The 18,159-nt window shown below is 46.5% G+C and overlaps 2 protein-coding genes across 4 annotated transcripts in view; both read right to left on the bottom strand.

Moving 5' to 3' along the window:
* The window catches only part of LOC147612949 (UDP-Glycosyltransferase superfamily protein), a 127,145-nt gene that overhangs the window by 16,079 nt on the left and 92,907 nt on the right, over positions 1-18,159 (bottom strand). The gene's annotated exons all lie outside the window — the stretch shown is intronic.
* On the bottom strand, positions 65-12,286 carry LOC147612950 (uncharacterized). Its single transcript, XM_086782105.1, has 5 exons — positions 12,220-12,286; positions 11,143-11,232; positions 9,717-9,806; positions 216-1,409; positions 65-153 (listed from the first exon to the last, which is right to left on the bottom strand). Exons 1-5 carry the CDS (start codon positions 12,284-12,286, stop codon positions 65-67), a joined length of 1,530 nt encoding a protein of 509 aa, XP_086638231.1.

The following is an 18,159-nucleotide window of genomic DNA, read 5'->3' as shown; positions in this document are numbered from 1 at the left end:
TGCTACTATCATAGCCTGCACCTCCGACCAAAAGGACTCATCAAGCACCCGCCGCTGTATGTATCTAGTGGACTCCTCCTGTGCGTGATGCATCTCTCTCCACTTCGGGTCCACTACTGTCTGTAGAAGTGGATCCCTCACTGCATAGAGTCGCTGCAACACAAGATACATATATGCAAATCTGGTCTTCAAGGGCCGCACCATGTCAAGTGTACTGTGACTCCTAAAGATAGCCAATGCCTTGTGCTTTTTGCGGAAAAAAGTAGTCATTTTTGTGGCATCGGAAACAATAGGCAACACCCATGTTACCTTCCCAATGTCCTCCATCAACAAGTCAAGACAGTGAGCTGCACATGGAGTCCAGACAATGTTCTTAAACTCTGCCTCAATCATCTCACCCATAGCCTTGTCAGTAATAACCTGCACCACATTCTCTGGGCCAACCTCAAGTATAGCCTGCCGGATGTGCTCATAGATAAACTCACCTGTAATCCGCTCTCCAGCCTTTCCTGCATCAACAGCACGCAAGAAGTACGTGCCAAGGCAAGACGACACAAGAATATTAATGATGTGTCGCCTACGAATGTCACTCCAGCCATCTGAAATGATGGTGCACCCAAACTGCCCCCAACCTGCCTTCACTGGTACCAATGCCTTATCTATCAATGCTTTCTGCTCCTCAAGCGTAGTGGTCCGCATCTTATTGTATTCCAACCCCGACCAATCCTCTGTGTGTCCAACCTGGGCTATGGCTCTGACCATCCTCTGCCACTGCTCAGTCCTCAAGACATGAAAGGAGATGTTGCACTCAATGAGAGTGCGAGCAATCTCCATCTCAGCCACTTTCTGGCGCTCCTTCACCCAAGAAAGAGAGGCAACTCGAGAAGGCAAGGTAGTCTGCCTTGGTGCATGCATCTCTCCATCATCCTCCACATAGTCCTGCTGCTCATGCATGGTACGAGCCCTCTTCCTACTACCAGTGGGCTGCTCCTCCTGAACCTGTGAAGAACCACCCAAGTCTCCCAAGAGTGCATCATGGAGAGCATCCTGTGTCTCTTGACTACCTTTCACCTTTTTCCCTGCACCCATTGCTGGAAAATTCTCAGCAATCAACTTATCCCTAATGTCCTTTGGTACTGCCTTGCACCCTGCACAGTTATTGGTTGTGCCAATGCCTGTCAAGTGCATAACGACGCGAGAAATGGTACTGGTGAGCTGAAAGTTGCAATACTTGCATTGCCATCGTCGTGTGCCAGATCCAGCTTGCCCTGGCGTGTTGACAATGCGGATCACATTGGTGTGCTCTTGCCAATACGGGTTAGTTGGCTTAGGCAGATGGCTCTTGAGACTTTTGTCTGCACCTGCCAAGTGCGCAGCACATATGCAAGAGAAAGAGATAAGACTCAAGACTCAAGAGGGAGAGAAAGAGAGAGAGAGGAAGATGCTCAGTTTACCTACACGCACGCCTGGCGGCAAATTTCCAACGCTGTGGTCGCCTGGGCTTTTTCGAAATCTTCCTGCTCTCGCCTCTCTGTAACGCACGCTCTCTGGAGTCTAATAATTAAACTTGAAAGGCCTAGTATGTACCCAAAGGCAGCCGCCAGGCGGGCGCCCATTCATACACGCTCGGCGATTTTCAGCATTAAAAAACCCACACGTACACACTAATTTAAGGAAATTCTCTTCTTTTAAAAATTAACCAAGCTAACCTGGCCACCATTTCCTTGAGGAACTTGAAAAGGGAGGGCTGGAGCCGCATGGGAGCATCTTCCCTCATCTCGTTATTGCGCGCTCCTCTTGAGGCAATATTTTGACGTCTCTGAGAAGAGGCCATCTTAGGCGTTGCCTTGTAGAGCTCACTGCTGCGATCGAAACGCTTCAGTCGGATCTATTAAAGTCTACGCAAATGGGGAGGGGAGGGATTGTGAGATGTCCTTAAGGGTAAAAACGTGGAGAGGGCTGGGAGGGGCTACTGGAAGTCTCTTCACACCGGGGGGGGGGGAGAAGAGTTAAGGACACTGCCTCCTAGCAAGAGGGAAATGGAGGAAAATTGGCCTATCTGAAAAGAGGCAAATGAGGGGGGTGTCAGAGGGTGGCTGCAAGGGGCGGCTATCCGTACGTGTACGGATCCGTACAGTACGGCCGTACGGTACGGATCAGATCCGTACGTACGTATATATCAACCATGGTTCATTGAGGTGTTTCTACAACCGTATACAGTTCAGCCAAGCTTCCGATCCTCCGAGATCTTGCGTTTGGCTTATCTACAGTCCACAGTCATTCTCTCTAAAGTAATAAAGCTAATACTATCTTGTTATCGGGATAGGGGGCCCTTCCCAATCTGGTGTACAGTTCTCATATATCTCTCTCTCATCTCTCTAAAGTTTGAAGTATTAAAGTGGATTGCTAAACTCACGAAACTCAGGATACAGAAGATGGTGTGAGCATTTGTGTGACAGGATCCTCCAATACAAAGACTTCCGCTGCATATCACATTGGTATCCGATTCAGATTGTCCACACACCATATCCTAGCGTGGGAGCATCCTTGGATGGTTAGATTGCTTTCCGGCACCACCACCAACTTCAGCATCATGTCTACAGAAGACAGTACTCATCAGCTGGAAGACGTCTCCCCTGAAGGAGACCATGTTCTTCTGCCTACAGCAGACACCATAGCTCTTCTGAGAGCTCAGAATCAGCTGCTCATGGAGCGTCTCCAACTCTTGGAGGCAGCAGCAGCACGTCCTTCTCCGCCTCCAGCAGCACCCGACTACATCTCCCTCTTCTTTCAGATGGAACAACAAAGGAGAGAGGATGAGGCCCGAAGGAAAGAAGAAAAAGCATAAAGACGGGACTATGAGGAAGCCCAACGCAGGATCGACGAAGACCGGCGTCAGGCTAAACTCGCCGCTCGGGAACACCAACGTGAGCTTGATCGAGAACGTATGTTACTCCAGTACCAACGGGAAAAGGTATCAGCAGCTCTCCTCAGTCTCCCCAATCATAGGTGTCACCAGCCCGCAGTCCCAACAGCATCCACCACCGTCGTTCGCAGTCAACCAAACTTCAGTAAGTATGATGGTAAGTGTGATCATTCATCAGTTAATAAATTTATTCATCAGTTTAATGCTCATTTTCCATTAGCTAGGATCACAGACCCACAAGATAAAGTCTACTTAGCGGCTCCCCATCTCACTGGTGAGGCAATCACTTGGTGGCAGCATTGGTCTAGTATTCATACAGACCAGGCCACAGGCGTCACAACCTTTGACTGGGACATCTTTGTCCATGACCTGAAGACCAGATTTCTCCCGCCCCAGTACATGACCGGTCTAAAAGATGAGTTCTATGGACTCAAACAGAACGGATCCCCAGTGCTTCACTTTTCCGGAAAGGTTATTACTTTAGCACAACAGTTAGGGCTATCTGCGCAGGCCAAGATGGAGCAATTCATTCGTAGATTGGACTCTAACATTCGGTTCACAATTCGTAACTTTGAACCAAGTACATATGACCGGGCTCTGACTCTCGCTCAGAATGAAGAAATGAAGATGAACGGAGGCAAGCCCAAGCAGTCATCACAGTCCAGTACCAAACCCCAACAGGGGAAGGGTAATTCGTCTTCTAAAGACACTAAGACAGACACCAGTCCTAGCTCTAGTTCAGGGGGTAAGGAATCCAAGTCTAAGAAGACCCCTGAGGAAAAGGCTCAAGCAGGCATCACTGGAAGCTATCTTCCTCCAGAGGAGCAAAGACAGTATCAGTCAAAAAACAGATGTTTTTTCTGTTACATCATAGGGCATGGTAAGAAGGATTGTCCAAAAGGCAAGCGGAGCAAGCCTCCAAAGAGCCTTCTGCCACAGTTGCCATAGTATCTCCCGCTCCTCCAGACACGCTTGCTACCACCAATGCACTTCAGATCTGACCTTCTATGCATCCCATGCCATCCGTGGTACTTGATGCTAAGCAGGAGGGTGAGGCAACAACCACACAGAAAAGCCTGATCTGAGCTTATGGCTCTGCCAAGGGCCGACAGTTCATAATCCTTTTTGACATGGGTAGTTCTGAGGACGCCATCTCTCCCCAGTTGGCTACCAACATGAGCTGTACCTTAGTGCCCTATCATTTGGAGGTAGACGGGTTTACACCTGGTCTCCGCACCAACATATCTCAACAGGCACAGCAGTTTTCTTTTCAAGTTCAAAAGGCCTTATTCCAGCGAGATTTCATTCTCTCCTCTTTTGGGATGTGACATGATCTTAAGAATCCAGTGGTTTCGTGAGCATGAACCTATTCCCAATTGGGGGCAGGACACCTTTATTATCTCTAAAGGTTTTCATGAGCCTGTCATGATTCGGGGAGCATTCTTGGCGTTCCTATGATTTCTCATCTCCATGCCCGACGAGCTATGTGCAAGGGAGCAGCAGAAGGAGCATTGATTTATGCTCAGACAGCTTCTATCTCATCGATAACCGCTGTCTCATCATCTTCAGTCAGCAATCAGTTCTCAAACATTTGGAACCTGTTCCTTATGGACACATTTTCACAGTCACCACAGACCACCAAGCACTTAAGTGGCTCCCGAGCATGCCAAGTGCTCAGCACACTACACAGGGTCAGCTCTTCCACCAGGTTGGAGGAATGATTAAGTACATCCCTAGTCAGCATAACCCAGTAACAGATGTTCTTAGTAGAAAGACCAGCATCCAGATCAGTCAAGAGTCTACCATTCTCAACATCTCTAGAAAAGACTCAGAAGATCAGTATGTCAATTCCGTAGAGTTTGGTACTCAACCCAGTTTGGCCCTCAATTTTGAGCCTGGCCATTATTCAGTTCACAAACAGGCAAGTAAGTTTAGACGAGATATCCACTTCCAGGAAGGGGATTGGGTCTATTTGCGTACATTCCGTAGTGTTGGCCCTTTTCCAATAGTCAAAAAGTTAAGTGATGTCTCCATGAAGTTAAAGTTGCCTACCAGTTGGACAATGCATGATGTTTTCCATGTTTCTTGGCTAAAACCATATGTTGGCCCAGAAGTGTTTGATGTTTCAGATGAACACCAGCCAGACGTGGTAGACGAAGCAGAAGTTATTGAGCCCAAGCAGATCCTTCTTCATTGATGGAAGCATGGCTCCGGTCGACGGATACGTCAATTCTATATATGAAATTCCGAGATCAAGGTACCCACAAAGCCGTATGGCTAGACGAGGAGTTCTTCCAAGAGTACCCCCAATTGTTGGCGGACTACTTGGAAGCCATGAACCTGCTGCCAAGCTAAGCAGGAGGGAATGTCACATGCACTCTGCACTCAGTGCAGAGTGCATATCACCATGGTGACAAACTGGCTCATCATCAGCAGTGCAACATTTGTACATTATTAGAACCCAGTAGGATGATATTTATCATACACCGTGACCCCATTGTACATCCTTAGTTCAGTCAGTCAGTCAAGTCCCTTAACCCACTTGGAGAGAATCATTCATGTATGTAGAGTCAGTAGAAGCCTTAGAGTTTGCATCAGAAAGCACTCTGCATCCTGCATAATATGCATTCATATGCCTGTGCATCATTTAGAACATCCCAGAAACCTTAGGGAATTTACTAGGATTTATCTGGTATTTTTTCCATATTTTATGGTATTTATCATAGTCACAGGAGATGGAAGGGACGACTGCTTGGAACGGAGGGACGCCAAAACGGGACGGACAGGCGACGGGAATAGCAGGGGACGGACGGACGTCCCCTAAGAGGCGTTTCTCATAGGGGACAGCGACGGGGACGGCTCAGGAATAGGGACGCCAGTGGGGGACGGTTCTACGAGGGGACGGCAGGGAGCCGTTTGCGTGTTTTTTCAGTCGTTGCGCCCGCCGTTTATAGCCGTTGCAGTCCCGTTTCCAGCCGTTTCCAGCCACTGCTTGCTTGGGCCTTGGCCCTTGAGCCTTTGAGGCTTGGCCCTCTCTCTCTCTCTCTTGCCCTTGAGGCTTGCCTCTCTCTCTTGCCTATCTATATAAGAACAAGCCTCTACAAGGCTACAAGCACACACAACTCTCAAGCTTTCAAGCTTCTTCTAGCTTCCAACTTCCAAGTTCCAAGTCTCTCACACAAGGCCCGCGGGCCGCCGCCCTACTATCTAGACTCTCTCTCTCTCTCTCTCTCTCTCTCTCTCAAGCCTCTTGAGTCTTGAGTCTTCCAACTTCCAAGTCTCTAGGCTCTAGGCCTCTCTCTCTCTCTCTCTCTCTCTCTCTCTCCCTCTCTCTCTCTCTTCAGAGGGAGCTTGCAGAGGCTAAGGCAAATGGTGGACTTGAAGAAGGTGAAATTCAGCCATCCATGATAGAAGAGCTCAAGGTTATCAAGGAACAAGTATGGGCAATTAAGGAAGAAGAGAAGCAACACGAAGCAAAGACTTCCTCATGGGTGGAAGCCATCACCAAGACTCAAAGGAAGATGGATGAAGCGGAGAAGTGGATAGAGGTCGCCAAGAAGGGTAAAGGTAAGGAGATAACAACCCTTACACCTACAATCATTAACATGACTTTGGAAGAAGAACAACGAAGACGTACACGTGCTTTGCATGTGAGGATTACCGGCCTTAAAGACGGGGATAAACTTGAAGAGGAGGTGAAAGAGCTTATGGTGTTGATGGGGATTGACAGTCCGGCACACGCAAAAGCTTGGAGAGTGGGCAAAAAAAGCGGAGGCAACGGGGAAACATCAAAGGAAAGAGCTCTCATACTTCGCTTCCCCTCTATTGAGGCGAAGAAGGAGTTCTTGAAGAGGCAACCCACTTTAAAGAATACAGGCATTTTTCTTGGTGACGATCTTACTCTTTCACCGCTTGCACATATGAAGGAAGTCATGCGAGAGATTAGGGCGGCAAGAGAAAAGGGAAAGATAGCATTTTATAGAGAAGGAAGGGTGCTCATCGTGGAACGACGCTCTACATGACGGTGCGAGACCTATGGGACCAAATTAAAGCTGGCAGCCTGGAATTGGATCCCTCAGACTTGATGTAGGTGCCTTTGAGGACAGCTTTAGAGATAGAGATATAGTCTTCTACTCGGAGACTCACCAGGCCCCTGGTCAGATGATGCCACAGGTGATAGGATACAGATGGGAGACAGCTTGCAGAGTAGGGACGAGATCGGTACACAGTAGTAGAGGATCAGGGGGGGCTAGTAGTTCTTTTCAGGGAGGAGCTGCAACCGCTTCTACACATCGTTCGGAGAGATGATCAGGCCAGATATATGTGGGTGAGACTGAGGGCCGACACAGGTAGATTCCTGTATATTGCCATATGCTATTTTGCTCCTAGTACATCGACATATGCAGCACCTAGAGGACAGTCTCCTTTCTCTATGCTAGATGATGACATATGGGAGTTCTCTAGGGATGGAGACATCATCCTGTTAGGGGACTTTAATGCCCGGATGGGCAACCGCCAGACAGCCTTTCATGATACCTCAGAGGAGATGCTGAGAGAACTGGACACTCTGGATATGGGATTAGACAGACGCTCACAGGATGTGGAGTGCACAGAGTATGGGAGATATTTGGTAGATATGGGGACTGCACATGGGTTGGCCATACTTAATGGCTTGCAGAGGTTTCTGTCAACAGCTGGATTTACTTGCTTTCCACATAGACATGGTGCTAGCACAGTGGATTATGTTATGGCTATGCCGAGCTTTGTTTCATGCATTGAGGACTTCACAGTTTGATCTCGGCCCATTGGGGTAGTAGTGGATCATGCATTGTTGACATTGACCATCTCTTTTCACTTTACCACAGCTTAGAGGACACGAGGGGCAGATCACACTCGATATACTTTTACTTCAGAGATTGATGCTGTCTACAAAGATGGGATTTATAGACGTCTGTACACAGAGGAGCCAAGGAGACCTTTGGAGGAGCTGACCCATATACTGACACAGACTTTACAGGATGCAGCGAGAGGCATATCCACATACTCAGCCTCGACAGAGACAGCGTTCTGGGTGTATGCCCCAGAACAGCTGGTATGATGAGGTTGCTGCACCGACAGAACCATATCTTATCAATGTACTAGCCAACAGCCTCCTAAGTCCTCCATGAGGTATTCACTTTCCATACAAGCTGCACCGGCTCCTATATCTGGTTCAAAACTGGTACTTTATCTGTTGCCCTTCCAGGATCAGCCCTGGGAATGAGCTTTCGCATCTCAGAGCTAAGAACCTTTTGTAATCCCCATTTAAGTATGAAGTCTAAAATAAATAAATTTAAGGAGAAGGCTTCCTGGTAGACAAAGATCAAATTCATCCTTATGAAAAGGGATATGAAATTTGGCAAATGGAAAAGAGAAGAAGACAACAACTCGGGAAGGAGAAGTTGCTTGGATGGTCAAAGACAAGAAGGCCCTTGTTATCATAGCCTTGGGGTTAAGTTACTCATACATCCATCACATTTATGGGTGTGACACATCACATGAGGCTTGGGTACATCTTGAAACTGCAGATTTTGCTTGCATCCTGATTACCTTGTCACAGTAGGCTGAGTTGGGACTTAAAGTTTCTCGATACTTTAGGCTATCACAGTCTAATAGAGATAGGTTCCTACTCATGATAATTATTCTCAATCTGTCACACAGCAAAGAGGATAAATCCATTCTAGTGGAACATTGCACATGTTCAGCACCGAGAGATCATTTGATTGGTCAAGATATGGGTGTCAACCCAAGTTTCCCTTGAGAATTAGAACTTGAAGATGTAGTTCTAGGTGCAAATAGCCCTATAAAGAATTGACCTGTTGTATAGACAATTCCACAATTGTGCATTTGGCAGAGGATATGGTACAGAGAAGGAGAGTCGTATCATGGGTTTTTGGTTTGGACACGGTCTTGATAGGAACACTTTCAAAAGTCATTTATGATTAGTGTTGTCAGATATCTGATAGGTCTATGGTTCTCAAAGAGGGAAGTTTTTTTTCTTTATATATCCCCTAGGTACTGTGGACCTTTCCGAATCCTTAAAAAGGTCAAGGAGGTAGCCTATAAACTAGAATTTCCTCAGTTTATCCAATCTTTTATGTCAGTAGACTAAAAGATATGCTAGGGGGCTGAACTCCCCAGGAGATTGTTGAGGTTGAGGACTTGTCTAATGCTCCGCATGAACCGGAAACGGTGATTGATTTCATGGAAAGGCAACTTCGAAATGACTTCACCCCTAAATATAAAATTAAGTGGAAAGATAGGATAGAGGAGGACTCAACTTGGGAGGCAATTACTAGTTTATAGCATAGGTTTCCTAGTTTTCTTTCTTAGACAGATTTTGTTTCCAAGAGTGGAAACATCTGAGGAGGGGAAGTATGTTACGTACCTAGTGCTAATCCTCGGGATTAGTGGCCTAATCCGACATGGTTAAGGGGGGGGCCTGTCACGTGCACACCCGTCAGGTGTACACTGACATGGCATCATTCCCAGCATCAGAATCATCATCAAATATTTATCGGATATTTATGTATGATTTATCAGGCATTTTCCAGGCATTAAAAGCATTTAGTTCAGTTTGTACATCAATGTATGGGGCTGGCAAGGCACCTGCAGCAGTGTACACATCATCCACAGCATCTAGTTTATTATATGCAATTTTTAGGCTCATTTATGGGGCAGCCGACCAGCAGGAAAAGGCTTATTCAGCAGTCGTGGACATTTTGGACTGGCCGACCAGCAGCATTCCTACCTATATAAGCAGGCGCCTTATCATTCCAGCATTCAGGCCCATTCTCAGCATATTGCTCTTCATCGTTTCTCTTCCCAGAAGCCTTGGGGTCTGCAGTTCAGCATCTACATCAGTAATCAGCATATTCAGCCATCTTCCCAACTCCTACATAGAGGGATACCAGCATACAAGTGGTGGAACTCAGCATCGGAGTCAGGACAGCCATCCTTCATCATCCTTCAGCATGTTTCCCTCTCTTCCAGGGGTAGACATCATCTAGGACAGCATAGATCCATTTGGATCTCATTGTAACCGCATTCATTATCTAATATAGCTGCATTGCATTGCATTGACACTCATCTCTCGTGTCCATCTCAGTTAATCATCTCTTAAGTAAAGTGTAGCACTAATCCAAGGTTGCTTAACATCGATCAGTCCCCGCATGTCACATTGGTATCAGAGCATAGGGTAGGCAGCCTTAGCAATCAGTGCATGTTCATTCTCTAAAGTCATTCAGTCATCATGTTTCACGTTTCCCCACAGCTAAATCCAGTTCTCAAGATTCTAAAGCCATCCCTAGGGTTCTTCCCTTAGGCATGCATCAGTAAGCCATCAATCTGCATTTTGCACAGCATATAGGCTTGCATCAGTATTTTAGTCATCCTAGCAGTCATCCCTTGCATCATGCATTCTGCAAGGCTTACAGGTTTCACCCATGAGTTCTCTGGGGAAGAATCCATCATCAAAGGAGTGAATGGAGTTTTGGACTTCAATTGGCAGCAGGGAGTTCTTCCACAGAAGAAGAGGGAAGTTTGCTCCAACATTCGCCTCAGGAGGTTCAGAGCTTCAGGAACGACGGAGATGGTGTGTGAAAGGACTCCACAGGCAAGTCAGGGGTGACTCAAGTATTCCAGATAGATTTGCAGGTTGCAGGTTTAGCAGCCTTGTGCCATGAAGTTCCCGCAGTTCAGTAGTCTTTGGCTCAAAAGGATCTCACTCCAGCATTGACATCAGTCTCGGCAGAAGAAGTCAAAGGGGCAGGAGTCGCAGAGCAGGAAGGTCGGCAGGGAGTCAAAAGGTTTGCCAGGCTACCACCTAGCAACAAGTTTAGCAGAGGGGAATGTCACGTGCACACCCGTCAAGTGTACACTGACATGGCATCATTCCTAGCATCAGAATCATCATCAAATATTTATCGGATATTTATGTATGATTTATCAGGCATTTTCCAAGCATTAAAAGCATTTAGTTCAGCTTGTACATCAATGTATGGGGCTGGCAAGGCACCTGCAGCAGTGTACACATCATCCACAGCATCTAGTTTATTTTATGCAATTTTTAGGCTCATTTATGGGGCAGCCGACCAGCAGAAAAAGGCTTATTCAGCAGTCGTGGACATTTCGACTGGCCAACAGCAGTTATGCTGGCCAACCACCAGCATTCCTACCTATATAAGCAGGTGCCTTATCATTCCAGCATTCATGCCCATTCTCAGCATATTGCTCTTCATCGTTTCTCTTCCCAGAAGCCTTGGGGTCTGCAGTTAATCAGCATATTCAGCCATCTTCCCAACTCCTACATAGAAGGATACCAGCATACAAGTGGTGGAACTCAGCATTGGAGTCGGGACAGCCATCCTTCATCATCCTTCAGCATGTTTCCCTCTCTTCCAGGGGTAGACATCATCTAGGACAGCATAGATCCATTTGGATCTCATTGTAACCGCATTCATTATCTAATATAGCTTCATTGCATTGCATTGGCACTCATCTCTCTTGTGTCCATCTTAGTTAATCATCTCTTAAGTAAAGTGTAGCACTAATCCAAGGTTGCTTAACATCGATCAGTCCCCGCATGTCACAGGGCCCTAGGATTAGAAGAGAGCAAGCTAATACAAGCAGCTAAGGTTATTATTAAAAATCCTTATGTACTGGCTATTTATAACAAGATGGTTATTTATAGCAGCAGTGGGCACCATAGTTGCAAACATACGGCGCATACGGCCATTCGTCACACTAAGTATGATATGTCGCAAAAAGTGTGAATCAATCCCTGGTGAAGTTTCATACGCGACCCTATGTTTTATGCATAAAACGTTCATACTACAGTGAGTCACATGAATATTAAAAGTGAGTCGTGACACTAACAAATGTTAAAGACCTATACTTCAAAAATTCAAACTATGTACACTGTAGAGACCAAAGAGTCACATACCACAACTTGCAATATTGAGACTTTCATACATGATAAAAAAGAAACATTCATAATGCATATGATAGAAGTGCAAATGCAAAGTTGAAAATCTTAACGCTTGGAAGTTGGAACTTCGGATCAAATGCTACACAAGACAATCATAGAGAAAATAAATCATAAGAGATGCTAGTGGGCACTCAAAACTAGAGTCTAGAGGGTTGAGATAAATCACAAGAGTAAGGACTTATGAGTCATTCATCAGCCTGGTTTCCCTCCTTTAAATCAGAGCCAGAGGACAATGAAGCATGCTCCTCATCCTCATTTGCCTCACAATCATGCTCATTGCCATCCCAACCTTTGCGAACAAAGCATCCTACACGGTTATTCTCTATACCCATATCTTCCTTATAAGTTAAGGGGAAAACCCAATTTCTTAAATGAAAAAAAAAAGGCAAGTATGAAACGCGTATAACAAACGTGTTTGCCTCCAACATTTGCTTCAGCCTACATACGCATTTGTTTGCAACTATGGTGGGCACTATATCAGTGAAACATGGTTTATTATTGTCATCACCTCACTATTAGTCAGAGTTCGACCAAGACTCGTCCGCGCATGTGACACAGCATAGATTGACATGCCAAAGGCCTCTATGGGGAAGACTGGCATGGATCTGTGGGAATCGGACCTTGGCCCTTCGCTCGAGGGTGGTTCGAAGCATAGAACCTACGGTTGGGAAGTGAGCTAACATGCACCCCTCTTAGGGGGTTTGTTCTAATCACTTATGTTTTATGTCTAGGAGATCTGTAGGGTTGTAACACCATCTCACATTGGGGGTCCAAGGTCCAGTAAGAGACGAGGTGCAGGCCGAAATTTGAGCACATAGGAAGGCCTGCCAGGGCTCACCCCCTGGCTGAACGCTTCGAACAACTAGCTTGCCCAAAAGGGCTCTGCTCTAGATAGTTGGATCAATGATGCCCAATCCTCCATGATGATCAGGCTCAATAATAACCCTCCAAGCCACCTTGGCCCATGTAGGCCGACCCTCTGTCCCTGTCCTTGTCCTCTGTCCCTACCCAAAGAAATTTACGAATCAGCCTTTGCACCTATCCGAGGCATGCCCACGAAAATGCCTAGCAAGAAGCAATGTACCACATGGTGGCCATGAGCACCTGGTTGGCCACCACCACACGACTAGAGATTCGAGACCGCGATCCGCAACCGGATGCGGGGCATGTTGGTGATAATCTTAAGGCATGTTATTCCACTGCATATTGTAAGGTTGAGCATAACATCGCTAAGTGTTCTACCTTGTTGTTTGTCATGTTTTTAAGCATCTCTTGGCATTGTCTTTGTAAGAGGCATAGGCAACATTATCAGCCATGCCCTCTCCTTCTTGAGCCAAGAATGATGTCCCTTATTGGTTTGAGCATTTACCTCAACCACTTACTCACTTTCATTAAGCTTGTACCTTCAAACCCTAATGGGTATCATGTAACCAACATGCACAAAAGTTTTTGTTGTAATTATGGAGTAGACACTGCCCTTGACCAATCCATAAGGCAAGTGGTAAGACCCTCCCTTTCCCTTTCCCATATAAATCTACCTCATAACCATTACTCTAAGAAGGAAGGCCCTCATTGCCCATGGAGGAGGTATGGTATGCGAGGTGGCATGAAAGAGGTATATGCAATGTAGAATTTGTTCATGTGAGGCCTCCTTCTATTGGGGAAGTGGCTTGGGCCCTTCAAAATCAAGCGCTTCGTAGAAGTAGCCTGTGCCTTTTGATTGGCGGAAGTAGCATCCTGACCACCATTGAATGATTTGCATGGGTAGATAGCAATCCGGATCTTCTTGGCGCGATACGATATTATTCCCAAATCTCACAGCTTGATGCTTAGGGATTGAGCTTCTCCGTGGCTAATACATCAGCCGCCGGGAGATTGTTTTTCTGTTGAATTGGGGTCAAAGAAGAAGTAGCATCCTGACCACCACTGAATGATTTGCATGGGTAGATGGCAGTCCGGATCTTCTTGGCACGATACGATATTATTCCCAGATCTCACAGCTTGATGCTTAGGGATTGGGCTTCTTCGTGACTAATACGTCGGCCACGGGGAGATTGTTTTTCTGTTGAATTGGGATCAAAGCAAAGGTTGCATTCTTTTAAGCTCTTTGTAAGTACCTGCGAGGTCGATAATTATCCAGGCGATGGGTCATACCTATAAGGTCACCCTAGATCCGACTTGGAACTATCTGACAAGAAACCACACAGAAGCGAGGCCTAAGGCTCACCTCCCAACCGTAGAGTCCCTCTCCCTCGAGCTAGAGGCCATAACTACATCCTTGGAGAAGCTCCCCGCAGTAAGACCCGGAGTCCCATACCACCACGCCACCCCCTACAAGTGTCGTCTCGCGGTGAACACCCCCAATGGGCCATGCTCAAGGATCTCATACCAGACGATCGTCATAACTTATGTACCTAGGTTTCACTTATATAGGCCACTGGGCTTTATAATTAGCCTCGGTGCTTTTATAAGCTTTTGACCCTATGATTACTTATAACTATGCCTCCACTTATAACCATCTTCCCACGTTAAGGATATCTCCCCACTAGGCACCCCATGTCCAACCTCCAACCTGACCTGGCGCTAGTGTGCACGTGTCATGGACATAACATGCTTCCTCCCTAAGGACCATTGATGTCCTTGGCGATGGGGCCGGGGGAATTAGGCTTTGAGATTCCTCATGGATTTCCATGTAGCCTCCCTCCTCTCCACCTAATCAAGTACCCATCAGGCTCCAAATACCCAACAAACCCCCCTTCGGAGCAAAGGTGGAAGTGTGATGAGGAACTTTCAGTAGGCAAAAATGCACATACTCCAACTTTGGTGAGAACTTGGCTTGTTCTAGTTGTAGGGTCAAAGGCTCATGTAACTTGGCTCAGAGGCTGATAAGCTTGGCTCAGAGGCTGTTGAGCTTGGCCTCAATAGGCTCAAAGGCTCAACACTAGCATGGCTCAGAAGCTTACCATACATGGCTCAGAGGTTCATGTAGCTTGTCCCCAACAGAGACTCACAGACCAAGGTTACACTTGGAGTTAGTGGTCCATGTCCTACATTGGTTTCAGTCACAATAAAGGAGCATTACATATATATATGAGAAAAACACACACTAATTATTTTCAGATTTTGTGTCACGTGCACGCCCATGCCATGGCTAATCTTCAGCATGAACAGCATAACTCCTGATTAGGATGGCAGTTAGAACATCAGTTAAGGCTTAGCATCGGCAATAGCATCACCATCATCATCAGCAATATCATCATAAGCATAACTTATAAGCAGTATGGAGGGCATGGGAACTCAGTCGGCAACCTTCCAAGGCACCAAGCCAATAGTCGGCAGTCATCCATGGGACCCAGACAGCCAATCAGCAGCATCAGTGTGAATGGCCAGCAGTGTGGGCAAGCAGGGAAGTCAACACAGCAATTTAATATATATTTTATGCATTTATTTGTCCAAGAACTGGCTAACAGCAGCAGTAGCTGGCCGACCAACAACCTCAGCATATATATAAGCATAAGCCACTCATTGGCATCATTGATTCAGCATAATTCAGCACATTCAGCATTCCTCACTTGCAGAAGTTAGAAGTCAGCATCTGATATGTAGAAGGGGCCATCGGTCACCCCTTTGGGGTTAGACCAAGGGCCTAGATCATGCACAGACATACGGTCACTTTTGTACCATATAAATACAAGAAAACCCTAACACCAACTATCTGTCTCTTCTTCTCTCTCCTCTATCTTAATCATGTTTATTTAGCATCTTGTTCTTAATCAAGCTTAGGGCAGTGGATCAGTACAGCAAGGCTTCCGTGCATGCAACATTGGTATCAGAGCATTCAGGCTTAGCCACTAAGCAAAGTCCCAAGGAGGTGCACAAATCCATCAAAAGAATGCAGTCAGGGTAGTAGATGGAGTGATCTGCAAAATAGGCGAAGCTGGAGGAAAGCATTCGCTGGGGTATGTACTCAAAACCAGTACATCATTAGCTCTCATATCAATTCGGCCTAGCAATAGGCATGATCAATTCCGGCAGGTGACCTACCGCTGTGTTAAGGGAAAGGGATAGCAGGCATGGGGACAGCACTGGAATAGATGTTCACTTCTTCAACAAGACTTGGAAGTGGAGATCAAAAGTGGAAGGTGTTCAGACAAAGAGAGTCAAAGTCAAAAATAGAAGGTATCCAAGGGACCCAGACAACCAATCAGCACCATCAGTGTGAATGGCCAACAATGTGGGCAAGCAAGGAAGTCAACGCAGCAATTTAATATATATTTTATGCATTTATTTGTCCAAGAACTGGCCAACCAGCAACCTCAACATATATATAAGCATAAGCCAATCGTTGGCATCAATCATTCAGCATAATTCAGCACATTTGGCATTCAAAACTTGCAGAAGTTAGAAGTCAGCGTCTAGTAAGTATAAGGGGCCAGAGGTCACCCCTTTGGGGATAGACCAAGGGCCTAGATCATGTACAGACATACAGTCACCCTTTTGTACCATATAAATACAAGAAAACCCCGACACCAACTATCTCTTCTTCTCTCTCCTATGTCTTAATCATGTTTATTTAGCATCTTGTTCTTAATCAAGCTTAGGGTTGTGGATCAGTACAACAAGGCTTCCGCGCATGTAGCATTTTCCGGACATTCCCGGCAGAGAATCCTTGATGCACACATAAAAATTAAACATATAAAATTTCGAGGCAGATTCCCCCCTCGATGCCAATGATGTCGCCCTTTTTGCGGCGTCGTTTTCACGGCACGGTCAGTTGGAGCTCGAGTACGGATGATGACGATGAAGGCCAATGAATATGTCGTCAATGAGCTTTCCATCCATGGAGGAATAGTCGATTACGATGCTCTTGATGGAGCCCAAGTTGATGGTGACCCAAGAAAATACATGTGAATAGGACCCACGATGAAGGATGATCAAAAACCAGTGAAAGAAGGTTATGTGAATAGCTCAAAGAAAGCCCACCAAGATCACCATGTGAACAACCCCCTAATAATGGTCCCTTTACACAAGCTCCCAATTGTTGACCTCAGGTTTTTGAGAACCTTATCTTCTTATGTCCTTTGTTTTGGTCATTGTAGGTCGCCTCCTTCTACTCGAGTATGTATGGAGATGAGCCACGCGTTGTACGTAGAATGACGCCTCCGAGTTACTGACCATACTCGCCATGTTGCCTATGAGCAACATGAAGGTTGTCTTCTTCTCTCTCTCCTGTCTTTTGCACTTGCAAGTACGTGTCACACATAGAAGTTGGAAGTAAACGGCTGCTCTACTGTGTGATAGTGGTGATGGCGAGCGCTCAAACGGGCACTGTGAGCGGTGCAACTCGTGACAGAGGCACTGACGGGAGACGGTGCTGGAGGGCTGAGGCACCAGACACAAGCGGGTCGCCAAGAAGAGACAGTGAATGGGAGCAGTGGTAGCAAGGGGTCCGTGGGATGACCGGCCAAGAGACTGTTAGAAGTCATCTCCTGTCTATTTGTATACACCAGGGCCTCTGTTGTGGGTGTGCCCGCCCGTATATCATTTTTCCACACTCCCCGTATTTTTTCCCTATTTTTCCCATTTTTTTCTAGTGGCTGGAGGGCTGCCAGGTGATGCCAGGAGCACTCTGAAGCTGGCCGACTGCATCTGTAGAGCAGTCGTGGGCTGTCTGAGTGCTGGCCGACTTGTTCTGTGCAGACGTGGGGCACCAGATGCTGGCCGACTGCTGTTTTTCAGCAGTCGTGGGTTTTGTCCAGTCGTGGGCCTCTTTTAGAGCAGGCCGACTGCCCTCATGGGCTTGTATATATTGCCCCCCATCCTCCTCCACTTTCTCATTCAGTTATCTCCGGGATCTTGTGTATAGAGAAGAGTTTACACACATCTCTCAGTGTTTCTTGTGCTGATTATTTTCTGCAGTCTACTTGCTCTTGTCTACCCAAGTTTGGATATCATTTCCGCTGCATATTCTGACATGGTATCAGAGCCCTAGGCTCTAACAGATCTTGGGCGTTTTTTCTGAGCAAGAGGGGGAGCAACAGGTTGCTGATCGGTGGACTGTTTCGGGCTGAACGGGAAGTGAAGGTGCAAGAGGAAGGCAGGCAGAGGGGCTGGACAGCCACTTGCATATTTTCTGATTTTCAGATTTTTCCAACCCACCCACCCTTTCAGGTTACTCTCCGAGATGGCGGATTTACTCGAGATG

This window comes from Cibotium barometz, chromosome 44 (assembly GCF_041138505.1).
Source record: "Cibotium barometz isolate CiBa-2024 chromosome 44, ASM4113850v1, whole genome shotgun sequence".
Taxonomy (NCBI): Eukaryota; Viridiplantae; Streptophyta; class Polypodiopsida; order Cyatheales; family Cibotiaceae; genus Cibotium; species Cibotium barometz.
Note: the sequence above shows the minus strand (reverse complement) of the source record. Positions and strands in the feature narration are given on the sequence as shown.

Coding starts and splice junctions, on each gene's coding strand:
- LOC147612950 (XM_086782105.1), bottom strand. CDS start 12,286: ATGGGTATAGAGAATAACCGTGTAGGATGCTTTGTTCGCAAAGGTTGG. Junction 1,410..9,716: donor TAAGGCGCCTGCTTATATAG/GTAGGAATGCTG, acceptor CTCCCTCTTGAG/TCTTGAGTCTTATCTCTTTC. Junction 154..215: donor GGCTATCTTTAGGAGTCACA/GTACACTTGACA, acceptor CTTGTGTTGCAG/CGACTCTATGCAGTGAGGGA.